Source organism: Rosa rugosa, chromosome 4 (assembly GCF_958449725.1).
Source record: "Rosa rugosa chromosome 4, drRosRugo1.1, whole genome shotgun sequence".
NCBI classification, from domain to species: domain Eukaryota; kingdom Viridiplantae; phylum Streptophyta; class Magnoliopsida; order Rosales; family Rosaceae; genus Rosa; species Rosa rugosa.
The window spans coordinates 27739040-27755452 of record NC_084823.1 but is presented as its reverse complement, the minus strand read 5'-3'; the positions used below and the strand labels follow the sequence as shown (position 1 = coordinate 27755452).

Here is a 16413-nt window from a genome sequence, read left to right as displayed (position 1 = left end):
TGGAGCTAAGCTCTCTTGTAAAACCGTTCTCTCAGTTTAAACCTTTGCTAGACATCACAATTAATTGGATGAGCCTAGTCGAGAAAGAGTTAAAACAAAGTGTCATTTATTGACTAAGGCATAATTGCCATTACATAATTCTTGAAAAATAAAAGACTATTCTAATCAAAATATGCGGCTTCAATGTTCTTGTCCTCGCCAGATTTGAAGTCTACTATTGTGAAATTGACGTCATTGTCATCTCCATCATCTCTATTAGCTGTGAGATAGGCTTCTTACTCACTCAAGTCCCTATACGCCTTGTATTGTGTAGCCAACTTGTTGCTTGCATTGCATTGTTTGAACCAATGCTCACTTGATCCATCTCGATGACACATGTCATTATGGTTTCCTCCCTTTAATTGAGGTGCATGTTGTGGACGTCCCCTAGGGGGATTGGCGCCACCATCACGGCTCATGGCAGCTCCACCACGTCCTGCGGCGCCAGGCCACCTCTCCCGCATTGGCCATTGTTGCCACGTGATCCCGCTCTGGTTTGGCGGTTACCTTCCTTTTTAGGGTAGTCATATGGACCCACACGTCCGTTTTGTCCCTTATTTTTAGGGTTCCGCTCCTTGTGCCCTCCTTTGGGTGCATTATAATTCGCCTCGTAAACGCTCTTAGTTCCAATGGGCCTCGTAAGGGAGGGCACAATGTTATCATGTTTTTCAGCTTCAGACATAACATTGATTAGCTGATGAAACCTCGTGATCCGTATAGCATTATACTCACCTCTGTATTGCTTTGATACCAAAAGTGCTGAGATGGGGAAGGTGGAGAGAGTTTTCTCAATTAGCTCTTGTTCTGTGATATTCATTCCACAGAATTCCAACATGGATTTGAGGCGTAGAGCTTTTGAATTATATTCAGAGACGGACTTGAAGTTGGTGAAGCGCAGATTGTTCCATTAAACCTTCAAGTCAGGGAGGAGGGAATCTTGGACATTGCCAAAACGCTCTTCTAGCGCTACCCATAAATCTCTTAGATCCTTGATCGACATGTACTCCATTCGGAGTGATTAATTCATGTGGCATCGCATCAAGATGAGAGCTGTGGCCTTTCTAGTAGCCGTACATTCATGTAATACATCCGGGTTTGGCGCTTGAATAATGGGTAGTATCCCTTTTGCAGTGAGATGGTTCTCAACATCAGTTACCCAACTATAGTAATCCTATTGAATCAAGCTTAGGAAAGTCGAGCTTTTGTTAATCATTCAACATCCTGAAAAGAAGAAGGAGAAATAGATTAGTTTCGGAGTCCAAGCTTCCACGACAACTAATATAAGATTTCCGAGCCTCAATGCTACCAAGAAATAGATTTTCAAGAATATTTGGATTAGACCAAAACAATGATGTTTGTATGGTCAAAATCGATGCTTACGGATGCTCTTAGTCCGAAGATTACGAACGCTCTTAGTTCGTATATAGCGTGAACCCCCACGATTCCACTTTAGAGAATCGAACCCACTTTACAGAAAGGTGGGATGTAGAAGAAGGGAGGTTGCAAGTCCCTGAGAAAAAAGAAAGAAATGTAAAGAACAGAAAGCAGGAACTTTAATAGTATGATTAAATACTGTTTAGTTCTTGAACTTTTACCCAAAAAACACTTCAGTCCCTGTCCTTCTAATTTCATATGTTTAGTTCTTGTACTTATCAATTTTGGACCAATAGGTCCATTCCAATACACTCCGTCCAAAAAATCTATTACTTGCTAACGTGGCAATCATTCCGCGTCAAAAAGTCTATTATAACCTCTCTTTTTTTAATTTTTTTTGTCAATTTGTTCATCTCTTCTTCTTCTTTCTTCGAGCTCTCTTTTCTCCAGAAACCTCAACATGAGCAACACGAGATGGAGCTGTAACCTTCCCCTTCTCCTTCAAAATCATAACCATCTCGCTCACCCTAAACCCTAATCAACCGCTAGTTTCAAGTGACCCTAACCGGCCTCGTCGGGCCAGAAGCCACAGCCGAACATTGTCAAACCCCAAAACGGTGTCGGCAGAGGAGTGCTCTATTGTGGAGCAACTGTTTGGAGCTCCGATTCGAACCCAAAATCGAGGCCAAGAGAGAAGATGAACCGATCTGGGTTCCCATGCTTTCCGATCAGGAGGTGAGCTCGGGTATGTTTTGCCATCATTGCACCACTGCTCGTGTGATGATTAGAACTCCCATTTTTGTTCCGATTTAAAATTTGATTACATGTTGGATGGGTTGTTGATTCTTAGAGGAAGACTGAGAATTTATTAGGAGAGCTCGTTGAAATTTGAGGATTAGCTCAGAAGCTTCGGCTAAGAGAAGTATGAATCAGAGTGTTTCAAAGTTGAAATCTTTGAGCTACAGTCGCTGCCATTTTTAACGACAATGCATGGGATTTAAATTTTGGGAAAATTTTGGTTTGGTGGGTTAATAAACGACGGCGGGGAGAAGACGGCTGAAGGTTTGGTTCATAATCTTGTGATCCTGAAATTGGATGGCTGCGATCAGATTACACCAAAAACCAGATCTTAGAGATCTCAGTCTGCTTCAATCCTAGAAACCCATGAGCAAGAAATGGATGAAGAAGAAGACCCAGATACCCAAGTTCAAGAGTTGACCATCTGAGAACATTACTTGTCCCTTCCAAGGTCTTGGAGGTATACAACTTTCAATTTTCTCGATACCCTTTTTGTACTTTACAAAATTGAAGTTGTTTCCAGTGTTTATTTGATTGTTTTGATATGAATCGATTTAGGAATCAGAGTGGCTAAGGGTGATCGACTTTGCATAAGTGGTTGGATGATAAGTAATGCCCAGAACCAACCAATGTTGAAATAAGCAAGATTGCTGCTCAATCATACTATAAGGCTTTGCTGGAGAAACAGACCGATCTGGGTGAGATTTTGTTGAAGATAGCAATGGAATTGGAATCCAGAGAAGAGAGGGGTAGCAGAAAGAGATGTCGGATTTGAGTTTGAAGAAGAAGAGATAAACATAATGCAAATAAATAAATAAATAAAAATAAAAGAGAAAAGAATAAATTAAAAAAAAAAGGAAGTAAGGGTATAATAGACATTTTAACGCGGAAGGAGTGCCACGTCAGCAAGTTAACAGATATTTTGGACGAAGTGTAACGGAATGGACCTATTGGTCCAAAATTGATAAGTACAAGGATTAAACATGTGAAATTAGAAGAACATGGACTGAAGTGTTTTTTGGGTAAAAGTTCAAGGACTAAACAATAGTTAATTCTTAATAGTAAATACTTACTTGTTTGAATAGGGGCTTGAAACCTTGTTCTTTGAGCTTTGGGGTCGATTTGGCGTCAATGGGGGGCCTTGGAGGGCTCGAGGGTGTGCAACAGATGTGCAGGGCGTCGCTTGCAGGTGCTGCCGGAAGGTGAGGGGCCGAGGGCAGCTCTTGGGTGCGGAGCAGTGCTAGAAAGGCTAGCGGTGTCGGCGCAGGGGTGCGCAGGAGCAGGCGGGTGCAGGCGCGGGGCAGGGCTGTAGGCGCAGCAAGGCTAGCGAGGGCTAGGGCTGGAGAGGCTATCCAAGCAAGGCTAACGGTGGAGGAAAATTTTCAATTTTTGGGTTATTGGTTTCAGGGTTAGGGCTCATGCTGATAACGTGTTTAATAATGTAGGATGCAAGAGAGATTGATGAGACAATCGTTGTGTCTATTCATTGATAATAGGAGCCCTATATATAGGGATTACAAAGTACAATTTCTTGGAGTACAAGGATTCCTATTATAACTTGAAGTATGAATTTTCTTCTATTACAACTATAGAACTAATCCTAGTTTGACAAGGCACACTAACGTCAGCATCCTTCAACAACTTTTCTATTTTTGTTTTACTTTTGTTCTCAAACCAAATCAACTCAAAAACCTTTCCAAAATGGTTAGATCCACTAATCCTCTGCGGGAAACCCTTACTTCCATTTACTATAAGTTTATAACTGACATTCTTAATTTGAAAGAAGGAAAATAGTCGGATAGAACCAAAATTTGGCCACTGACGAACTAGTTAGTCCCATGTTCCCGCAACATATGGGACACTTTATCTACGTGATCTTAAGAGTGATGTCATGGACCCACTAATGTGTAACTTACGTGACTGGCATGTCATTATGCGCATTAACTAAGTTATCCGCTCAAGTTCACAAATGAAAACTTGGTAAAGTGAATAATTGAGGTAAATAATCACATCCTCTCTCACTCACTACATTTGAAGCACAAACTAACTTAGGCAACAAAGATTTTTCTGTAGGTACACCCTAATTCCATATATCATCGCAAATCAATCACATCCTAAACCACTCTCCAAAAACGGCTCCTGATCAAAGGCCAATACACAAAAGAAAAAGAAGACACAATAAGGCCAAATCAAAATAAAACCCTATTGAGAATAAGGTAAGCTAGGAGAAGATAGTAGCCACCACCCGCCACACCAATTGGGAAAATTTGTTTCAATGTCCAAAAACCAACCAGTACTGAAATATCTACTTTGAAAGGCCTCAAACCATCTAATCCAAGCAAATCGATCCAAAAACTCAAGCACCCAACACTGATCAACAAGGGAAATTGTCAACACGAAACAAACGACGATGTAGCCATAGGAAACCAACAAGGAACTAGACGAATATGCTAGTGATTGCATCGGAGACGCTACTCTGTACAACTCTATATTACTAAAACCATCAAAATGCTTTGGAGTGCGGCAACGAGATTCCACCTCAGGAAACTACCTAAGGGCGTCAATTATTTGATGATGGAGATGAAGAATTTTGATGAAGCATGAAAAGCTTGATTAAGAGGCTTTTAAGAAGATAGATTAGGGACACATTTTGGGAGAGAAGGTGAGAAAAGAGTAAGAAAAAAACGAGAAGAATAAGAAAGATGGAGCCTTGAAGAGCCGTGAAAAGGATGGAAGACGTCGGTGATTGGAGCAATCCACTGACTTTTAATGGTGGTAACCCAGATAGAACGGTCTAGAGAAGCTCTAGAAGTTTTTATGTTTTCCTTAAGCTTTTAAAAAAACATAGGAAAATCACTATGAGCTCCTAAATTTAAGGAGGGAATGTAACTCTTAGGGATTCTTAATGCCTTAAATATCTGATTTTTTTTATATAATAAATATTACTTTTAAAAGAAACATAACATTTTTGAATCTCAAGAAATTTTTTTTTTAATCAGGGTGAGGTAGAAAGTGACCTTGATTACGTTAGCGAGTTAATAATACACTTACCCACTTAATATGCGGGCCTAAGGTTCACGAGTATCCCAACAAAGGTAGACTAATCTCCCCCACAAGCACACAAAGTTGAAGTCCTCTCAAACTTGTGGGAGTTGTGACTCGAACATTAGACATGATCGAGGGTTTTGTACTGATTGTTCGACCAACTTTACTACACAAGACGATTGAGTCCTGAGAGTTTTATTATGGTTAGAACTATTTTTTTTATAGAAAATTATACACAAGTGTCAGTTTGAAACTTAAATTAGTCATAAGGCTACCAAAGTTTTCTTGTATACATAAGGCCACTTGTAGCTTTAAATTATTTTCAACCTGACAATTTTACCCTTCCACTAACTCCATGATCATCCGGGCAAAACAAAAAGAAATTCATTCCCTCTCTTCTCTCTCTCTCTCCCCGGTCTCTATTCTTCTTCTCTTCCCTCTACAATCACCGGAAATAATCAATTCCGGCCTCCATCTCTCATCACCGTCACCATCAATTGAACCACAACACAAACCCGACCAAAGCCCAGCCACCCCATCGCCGATTAAGGCACGAAGCCCCCCCCCCCCCCCCCGCCCCGATTCCGACGACCACTGCCTCTGATCTGGTGAGATTCCAATGGATCCAAGCTTGCAAAACCTCGAAACGGCGTCGCCATGCCTGAAGATGACGACGACGACGAAGAAGCTTCGATCGGAGCTACCTCACTGGAGTCCAACTCATGAGATCTCTCTGATTCTCTCACTGGAGACGATTCTCTACTCATCTCCGATTCTCTCCGATTCACTCAGATCTCCAATTTCGACTCGAGACGCCTCATGCGCCTCAGCTCTGGCAGCTCCATTCCTCATCTAGCTCGGCTCCGGCAGCACCCTTCCTCCACCGCCACCATCGCCTCTTCCTCCACCTCACATGCATAGAAAACCTAAACGAGCACTGATTCTACGGCGACGACGACAAGGCCCGTGGCCTCTTCATCTCCAATCGAAAATCTCCAACCGGAAGGCTCTTCGACATGGCCTACAGGTCGGACAATGACTACCACTTCAAGGTCATCTTGATCGGCGATTCCGGCATCGGCAAATCCGATTAATTTGTTGTCCAAGTTCATGCGCAACGAGTTCAACCTCGAGTCTAAGTCCACCATCGGTGTCGAGTTTGCCACCCGGAGCATCCACGTCGATGATTAGATCGTTAAGGCCCAGATTTGGGACACCGCCGGCCAAGAAATGTGATAAGCCTTTCAATTCCATTCTTTATTGTCATTGTATTTGGTTTAGTTATTTGGTCTCAACCTCAATCCTTCTGGTATTTTTGTTGAAATTGAATTATAGTCAGAGACTATTATTTGAACTAATTCTACACTCGATTGATGGTATTTTTGTTATGGTTCATTGTTCAATTATGATGTTATGGTATCTATGTTTCTGATGGCCGGTGTTCTATTCTGGTTTGTGTTTTTGTGGTTGAATTTTGGCAATATTTGTCTTGCACTTGTATCATTTCAGAAAGAGAGCAAGTGAAGCGGTTTTCAATGTTGGTGAGAGTAGCTTTCGGAGTTTGTGAGAGTAGCTATCGGCTTTGGTGAAAGTAGCGTTCTGTTGTTGGTGAGAAGAGTTTTTGATGTTGATGAGAGTATATTTTGTTGTTGGTGAAAGTAACTTTTGGTGGTGATGATTGTAGCTTTTTGTGGTGGTGATAGTAGTTTTTGACATTGGTGAGAAAAACTTTTGTCAGTGGTGAAAATAGTTTTTTTGCGGTGGTAATAGTAGTTTTTTGCGTTGGTGAGAGTAGCTTTTGTTGATGGTGAGAGTAGTTTTTGATACAAGAGTAACTCTCTAATGTTAGTGAGAGTAGTTCGTTGGTGTTGGTGACAGTCATTTTTGTTGTTGGTGAGAGTAGCTTTTGGTATTGGTGACAGTAGCTTTTATTGTTGGTGATAGTAGCTTTTCGTTTTGATGAGCATAGGTTTTTTGGTAAGCAGTAGCTTTTATTGTTGGTGATAGTAGCTTTTGTTATCTCGGCGGAGGTTGCCGAAAATCTCACCAGAGTAGCTTTTGTGACCTCACCGGAGGTTGCCGGAAATCTCATCAGAGTAGCTTTTGTTTCTAGCTACAGTGGCTTTTGGTGTGACAGTAGCTTTTGTGGTCGCCGGAGACCCGCCGGAAGTTGGCCGGAGACCCGCCGGAGTTGATCGGAGACCTCGCCGGAGACAAGAGAGAGAATGACTGTTGATTTTGTACTCTAGTGACATTTATGTAAATATATTGGTTTTTAATATCCAAAATATAACACTTTTTTTAATCTAGTGGTCTTATGAGGGAAAAAACTAGTTGGTGACCTTATGACTAAAAAAACATTCAAAGCCCTAAGATACACTTATATGTAACTAGAAAATGTCTCCACACCCGATGGGTGTGAGAGTAGTGGGAAGTTTTTTTTTTTTTTTTGTGAGAAGGAGAGTAGTGGGAAGTTAAAATAGCAATTGTGAGAGTGGAGAGTTTGAAATTGTTATTTTATTTTATTTTATGTTTTTATTATTTTATTTTATTTTTTTACTTTTTTGTCCCTAATGTTAAAATGTAATCTATGATATTTTAATATTTGAGGGTTATAAAGGTAAAAAAAATAAATTTTAGCTAACAACACATTTTATTTTAATAATAGTATAAATTAACCATTTTTTTTAATAAACTTGTTAAAAAAAAAAAAAAAAAATATGGTGCCAGGTGGGATAGTGGATACCGTAGAGATGGCGTGTAGGAACTGGATAAAAACCGGTGGCAGATAGAAAGGGGCTTGTGTCGTTGGGTATGAAGGAGCCAGCGACCTCATGAAACTGAAACGAGTCATGAAATCGGCGACCTCGTCGTCCCTACTCTTTCTTCTGCCACGTGGCTTCTCTTCTTGCTCTTGTCACAAGTTTGTTATAATGGCCAAGAGCAAGAACAAGTCTCAGCAGCCACCTTCGGTTAGCTCCATTACTTCTCCTCTGTTTTAAACTTCAATCTAGATGTGAAGTACTTGTACTGGGTATGTTTCGAATTTTGAGTTATGCCCAGAAGAAGAAGTTGCATTTAACACAGTTTCTATGAACAGGGCTCTGAGCCAAGTCCTCCTCCGAGGATTACATCAAACGTTAGGCAGAACTTGCAGCTTTTGAAGTTATGGAAGGTATGGTGACACTGCAATTATTGAAAACAAAAAAGCTCTCCATTTGTTTATGTCTATATCTGATCATGTGGTAAACACTAAATACCACCCACCTTGTAGGAGTTCCAAAAGAGAAAGACTAGCGCACCGAAGCATTCTACTAGTTACCGGAGAAAGAAGGTGATCAAGGGAGATGTTCCCGAAGATCCAGAACTCTATCGCGATCCCACCACGACTCTCTACTAGTAATGCTCTCTGCCAGGTTCCTTTCTTCTATCATTTCATGTGTCCCTTGTATGTTCTAAGCTTCTTCGAAAGCTATTGTTCTTGGATTCCTGATGGTCATTTTATTGTTTTTGCAGTACGAACCAGGGTTTTGAGAATGCAGTGCCTGTCTTGCTTGTTGATGGGTACAATGTATGTGGGTATTGGGCAAAGCTGAAGAAACATTTTGTGAATGGGAGACTTGATATCGCGCGCCAGAAGCTGATTGATGAGCTTGTAACTTTTAGCATGCTTAGAGGTATGCATGTTTTTTTTTATAGAAAATGAATACTTGTGGTTGAACCTGATTATATGAAACTTGAGCCAATTTGGACCCAGTACTGCAAAATCATGGCTTCAAGAAGCAAAGGGTGATAGGTTATAAGTTGTGTTGTGAGTGAGCCTATTTTTGTATTGAAAGTATGTTTAATGTGCATGTCGGTTTAACTTGCTTCGTATGAAATCTGTTTGAACAAGCTTCTGGAACTAGACGGTTGAACATGTGCTGTATGGGGGGGGGGGGGGGGGGGGGGGAGGTGGTTTAGCACTATGCTTTGAAGTTTTTTTTTACATTAACAGTTTTGTATTTAGTTATTGCAACTACTCCTGATTGAAGTGGCAGCGTGAAAATAACAGAGAAAACCAAACTTCAGTATCTTGAAATTGTACCTAGCTGAATGCTTGATATCTTATGCTTTACTGCCTTTACATCATTTAGTTCTGCTGTCCATTTTAAGCTCATTTAGGCACCCTTTACATTTTCTACATTTTATTTTATATTTTGTATTAGGCAATTGCAATTACTCCTGATTGAAATCCTTTAAAAATAAATCAGTGAGCACTGGAGAAAGCTGTCTAGGGTTAAATCCTAATAGTTGTTTCTCTTATGTAAACAAAGAAAAAAGCATTACTGTTTTTGTAATCTATTTTGCATAATTAATAGATCTTAATTTTTGTAAGTTTTCTTCTAACGGTTTTCCAATATATATATATAGTTTAACAAATTTTTATTTACATCAGAAGCTTTAGAAAGTTTTTCTGTAACATTCTATTTAGAAAACAACTTCTGCTATAACTTACTGAATGACTCAATTATATGTGTCATATTGAATAACTTTTATTGTAATGGTTTTCTTGATTTTCTTTTGCCTACAATAAATTCAAATGTCACTGCCTTCCTTATTCATTTTTGAAACATCTACAGAAGTGAAGGTGGTAGCTGTATTTGATGCCATGATGTCTGGACTACCCACGCACAAGGAAGATTTTGCTGGGTACCATTTTTGAATTCAAACTACAATTATGTGATGTGATTTGCTAGTTAATGAATATATTGACTTCTCCGACTGCCATTTTGCATGTACATGTTTGTGAGTGTATTTCACTTGTTGCTTCCAACATCTTCATGGTTTCTAAGTTCAATGTACTTGTGTCACTTTAGATTTTCTTGTTAATCCTGCCGTGAAGGGGCTTTACTCTTCACTTCTAAATATCAAATACATTGAATGCTTGATGATGAATATTTAAACAAGAATAGTTATGCCAGAACAACACAGAAAATCTAGTGACATATTGGTCAAAACTTGACAAACATCTCAGTTTTGCTTGAAAATGATTTAAAGCACTCACAAAATAATTATATTAGAGTTTTGACATGTGTTTGCAGATCTGTTCACCATTTGAAACTGTTTTGATTGAAACTCTTTAATTTAAAAGTTTTCTTTATTTTATCTATTCAAAACTTATCAGAAGATCATTTTCAATTTCTTACACAAACAGGATAAGATTATATTGATGAGAGGAAAAGTAAAGTATAGTTATCAACTTTTGTGCTCCTAAAATAATTTTCATTTTCTGGCCCTTGCCTAATAATTTTCAACACTTGGTGACGCTTTGGTAAATAACTTTAGTTGATTGTTCAAATGGATTTCTGTTGACTTTCCCAGAATATGTATTTTATTTATTTGGTGGTAAGTGACATATAGTGAACATGTTTGAAGAGGACGCATTGAATGGCAAGCCATCTTCTTTGAAGTTCATCTTTTAACTTGATCAGCAATGTTTCGCTCAGGTGTTATTAACTTATTATACATGATTAACTTCATTGTAAATAACTTCATCCAAGGCATTACAATGCTAAGAATTCAGTGTTGCAGCGTTGATGTCGTTTTCTCAGGTGAAACTTGTGCTGATGCGTGGATTGAAAAAGAGGTGAGGAATGACTTGGTGTTGAAACCAACTCTAGAATTGTGCAGTCGATAAAAAATGAAAAAAAAAATAAATAATAATAATGTCTGTTTGTTATCTGATTTTAGTTTTCAGTTCTTGCTTTGTTGGTAGCACAAACTGCCATGGTTGCTCTTTGATTATCGTATGTTAGGCCTCTCATATTTTATTGAGTGAGAAGTAAAATGTGATTTTGGATGGATGGATGTCCTAGGTCCTGATACCAAATCTAATATTGGCTCTTTAAGTCAGTACTGTAGTATACATAGTTTGACTAGGTCTTCTGTTGCAAGTAGTTAGTCAGTACTCGAAGTGTATAGATTTAAGCAAATCTTGATTCATGGTGAAAGAAACGGGAAAAGGTTAGTAGGAAAGGGAGAGGAGGAAACCGGGTCAGGGTGCTAGTTTGTGTGGTACTGTTGGTACCCAAGAACATTAACTTTGCTGTTCTAAAAGATGCTAGAATTTGGTGGAGGTAGGATTTCAGTATGGAATTGGGGTTTCAGTATATTATGCACATCAATTTGAGGTCTGGTTGCAGCACGTTAATATGAATAAATTAAGTTGAAAATGTAATTTAGTTCCATAATCAAAGTCTTCCTGTCTTGAAACCAAACTGCTTCTTTTAAAGGCCAATCCATATAAACAATTGTTAATTTATCCAAAGTAAAAACTATAGACCATGATAAGTAGATAGAAGAAACATCAAAGTCATAACATATATAAACATTTTATGACTTTGTGAGATGGTGGTTATTTCATTGGGTTCTTTGGCTAGAAAGGAACTTAAGGTGTCATCAGAGTTAGCGAGAGTTTATGGACTGCTAACTCTTCAGATTGGCATGCTGCTGTCTTTCAATACTTTCTGTTAATGTTTTGGAATTCTGTTGTATGTTGTTGATCTCATTGTAGGTAGATGAGGGTTGTAGGTCCTCTATGCTGTAGAGTTCACTTTATTCATTAAGGTTGTGCTAAAGACAAATAATAAAATATCATAGATGAAGTTCAATCTCTATGAGAGTTTAATGTGAGACAGGCACCATGATTCACCAGATGTAATTCTTTTTGGGTACTTTATAGTTTTGCACAGCTGCTACACTTGTCAGTTATGCATGCAAAGGTTGTACATAGGTCTAACTGATATACTATCTAAACATGGGTGTTAGATGAGAATCTCAAGTCAAAACAGTTGCTTGAATAGCATATAATTGGCACCGAACATTCAATGCTAGAGTTTTTTCTCTATAAAAGGGTATGTGATTGATGAAGGGCGGTCCACTCACACTTGGGTATTTTCTTTGTACTCATTCTCTCTCTCTGAAAATGAACAAGAACCTTACTTTTATAATGATAAAGAGACAATCATAGCGGACAGGATACGCAAATTAGTAATACACTAAACTATGTTTAGTTGTAGTTGTCTAGATTATAGGCTGATAAGTCTCCATATTATTTATTGGAGGACTTTCCAAAGAAATATAAGGGTATTGGTGTAGGGAGAAGGCCCTTCTTTTACATTCTTAAAAAGGCTGTTTCCATGTATGGTTTCAGTCCAGAGGAACCTCCTCATCAAACAGACCCTAGGGTGAAAAGGTTGTGAATTACTTGGGTGGTGGGAAGGGCTCTCATTTCTCTTTGTTATTAGAAGATAACTCTTAAATTTCACTTTTTACACAAAGAGTTGCATTTATGTAGTATGAAACTGTGAAAGAACTTGATATTCTGATTCTCAGTTTCTATGCACAACTGCATCTGCTCACTGCTCGTCTGCTAGATGTTGTTAACCTCGCTTTACCATTATCAGTTATACTGCTGTAGAAGCTAATTTGCTTGTTGCCTATGGCATTTATTTGCTTAGACTATTTCAAGTGTTGATCTTTGACTCGTGATTTTTGTGTATATAACAGGTTGCAGCTTTAAGGGAGGATGGATGTCCTAAAGTTTGGGTTGTGACTTCTGATCATGTTCAGCAGCACGCAGCACATGGAGCAGTATGTGTTCTCCTCATTATAATTTTTATTGATTGTCTCAAGTATCTGGACTGTTATCTTTATTAAGCAAGTTCCAATTTTACTGCAGAATAAGCAGTATAATATATCTTTTTTATTTTCCTGTTACTACACGAGTTTTTGGCTTCCATGACTTTTAGTGCTTCTGCAGCATACTATTTGCTACCAGAATTGAGATGCTGGTTGGGTTTATGTTTTCTGCTATTTGTATTCAGTTGATTGAAACCTCATTCCTCTCCTTTTTTTTTTCTTTTTTTAGTAAAATAATCTCAATGCCTCAAAGCCCATATTTGTCCATCTCTAGCCAATGTGACCGATGTGGATTTAACACTTGTAAACTGGAATAACACAATCTTCCCTCTCCAGTCCTTGACTTTTTTTGTCAGGGCTAACCAAAGCCTGAAAACCTTGTCAGAACCTAACTTGTCTTGCACTCCCTCGAACTTATATGGATATACCAGCTTGGACTGGATACCATAGATCACATTTGAGGGATACACCTCAACACGTTGGTGCTCTTTCATACCTCAAACTGAAAAGGCTCTGTTTGTTTGCTTATATTGTCAAGGTTGACCAATAACGACCGATGTCGGACTCAACACGTTCAAAAAGGGGGAATCACTGTCTTGTACACCCAAATATTTGATGCACTCCCTTTCAAAACCAAAAAAAAAGAAAAATAAATAAAGATGAGGTTGTCTTTGTTTTTAAGTGTTCCTATTTCCTACAATTTCTAGAGACATCTTTGATCTTGTTCTTTGATTTCAGGTTGTGGACCCCTTATCAACCCATTCTACATATTTCTTTTTCCTTTACTATGATAAAAAGATTTAAAAAAATCCTTTTTGTGAAAGATATGTCTTATCAGTGTTCTCCCTCCATTTTCTCTATTTTATTTTTATTTTATTTTATTTTATTCTATTCTTATTCAGCTTGTTACTTAACTTTTTAATGTTTAGAATGAGATTCATTGAGTGATTAGACCATTTCAAGACATATGATTGAACAGGAAGAGTATAGAGGAAAGATAAAAGATTAAAAAGAGTTTTGGAGTCAGAAGTCAGAACTTTCATTGGAGTAGTTTTTTAGAAATGAGACCTAGTAGCATTGGCCATCTTGCAAACCAGATGTTGGTACCTTGTATATAAGTTTACAATACTGTTTTCACTTCAACATGTGCTGAATCATGACTATATCAGCCTCCTGATATCGATATATATCGCTATATTTCAGGGAGCCTTCATTTGGAGCAGCAAGGCATTGATTTCTGAGGTGAGGCATGCTAAATGTATAATGTACTTCATTCAATGTGTTGAGTATTTGAACACTAGTATGCAATAGTTGAATAATTATTTCTGCTGTCAATTTGTCTTGGTATGTTTCTATCCTTACTGAACGTTTTATGTTTGATTGTTCTAATGCAATTAATATGATTACAGAATACAGGACTTACTTTCAGTTTGCTTTGGCTTGTCAGTTAAAGTTACAATAATATAAAACTAAATAAATAGTAAACAACTACTGACTTTTAAGGAGAATCCAAGTAATAAGGTCCTCATTTTAAGCAAGTAAGGGCTGAGTTGTTAGGCCAGCCTTGCAATGTCCTCCACACTAAGTTTGTTAGGTTTCCCTGCAAGGGCCATCTCTGGAATAAACCAACAAAATCTAATAATGTTTAGTCATCTAATTGTCATCAAATAAATATACAAAGACAAATGCGTCTGATGAAATATAATAATGATCCTGATAATAATCAAATGGCTGGTGATTAATAACTCAATTGTTGCATATAAATGGCTACCTACAAGATGTTTGATCTGGATGATTTCATTCTGTACAACAAGGTAGTTCTTGTATAAGGACTAACTTTGAAAATTTTATATCATAATGAACCTATATTTAAACAGGGTGAGAGTGCATAGTATCATTTCATGTAATTCTATTTTTATGTGTCATGTAAATTCCTTTCGCTTGTGATTTGAGTATAGATTAAAGCATCACAGAAGGAGGTTGAGAGGATGCTTGAAGAACACAGGTATTCTACTTCAGATGAATCTTTGTGTATTATTTTATGCTCTTGAAAAGGGAAAAAACACAAAAGAAGAGAAAAAACAGTGCTACCTTCATGCTCTACCATATCTGTTGTGCTTCTAGACGTCAAAACTATGAACTTTTTTGACTGTGGAATTGTGTCATATGTGCTTCAGGATAATTGAGTAATGCTCGGTGGTGATCGTTTGGTGTACCACTATTGACACATCAGCTGCCACATAAGGTGGGCTCTAGGTGGTACGCCAAAAGATGGTTCACCTAGCATTATCCGAACTAGATAAAGTTATTTCAATTTACCGATTTTTGTGGTTCACAAGATGTAGCATTTATAATATTCTCAGAATTAGCTTATAAACAACACAAGTCATAGGATTTGACACTGCTTTTCATGTTCTTGTTCTGGGAAAGGACTGTGCTGCTTGATTGTTTTGTATTCTGGAAATAATCTTTAGCCTATGTGTATCCATCCCATAATGCACAATTGCTCGGTTGATAATTTTGCATTCCTCGCAAGTGACTGGTGAAACTTTTTAGTATTCAAGTGACGGGTGAATGTGAACATGGTGCCTTGTTCTCGAGTTCCAGCAGAAAAAATTTGTTTATGGAACAAGTGTCGACAATAAGATGTATAAAGCACTTTACATATCTGTTTTAAGCATCATCATACTAGAGATTGTTGGTTGGTTATGAGTGAATATCATTTTGACACTTCTATTTAATTACTAAATGTATAAACCTTAGGTGTTAAAGCTCAAGCGAATGCATATACTAGCATTTACACAGTGCTGAAACATGTATCAAGAGACAAGTTGAATCATTTACTAATAAGACTGTTAATGATTTCTTTTTTCTGGTTGAACTTTTCAGGTCTACTTCTTTTCAAGGGAAGTTATTAAAGCACAATCTTGACTCAGAAGTTGTAGACGCTCTCAAGGATCTTAGAACGAAGTTATCTGAAACTGAACCAAAGTAGTAGATTGAATTTCAGGCTACAATGATCTCAGACGGAGTTATATGCCGCTTATTCTGTACATATCGTATAGGATATTGATGTACCAGTGTCCTTAAGCAGCAAGTTGTACAAGTTAGAGTTTCTATGTCAAATGAGGATGTGTTTTAGGGTTCTGCCCACGGATGGGTTCCGTATATGTCCCTGCTGGTTTTCAATTACTGCAATCAGCAATGTAATATAAGACATTGACATTCACGATGGGTTATTGTGCACTAGTCCCCATTCTGTGTTTTCTCTTCTATTAATAAAATGAGAGGTAATTGTTCATCTCTTCTGTTTGTAAGGGTTTTAAGTTGTAATGTTTTTTGTAATTGAAAAAAAAAAAAAAAAAATTGGCATTTTGTCTCTTTCTGTGCGCCCCTTTATTTTGTGAGGAATGATTCAAAGCACTGACGTACACTTGCACCAATATGAATAAATTGTTGGATTATATCAAATAC

At 37.9% G+C, this 16413-nt stretch overlaps 1 protein-coding gene across 1 annotated transcript; it reads left to right on the top strand.

Annotated features, from left to right (window-relative positions):
* Nucleotides 1-8038: 8038 nt before the first annotated feature.
* LOC133744168 (uncharacterized) lies at nucleotides 8039-16240 on the top strand. Its single transcript, XM_062172311.1, has 10 exons — nucleotides 8039-8228; nucleotides 8357-8431; nucleotides 8531-8655; nucleotides 8773-8933; nucleotides 9879-9948; nucleotides 10831-10885; nucleotides 12808-12891; nucleotides 14143-14181; nucleotides 14898-14944; nucleotides 15829-16240. Exons 1-10 carry the CDS (start codon nucleotides 8091-8093, stop codon nucleotides 15932-15934), a joined length of 900 nt encoding a protein of 299 aa, XP_062028295.1. The 5' UTR covers nucleotides 8039-8090; the 3' UTR covers nucleotides 15935-16240.
* Nucleotides 16241-16413: the final 173 nt, after the last annotated feature.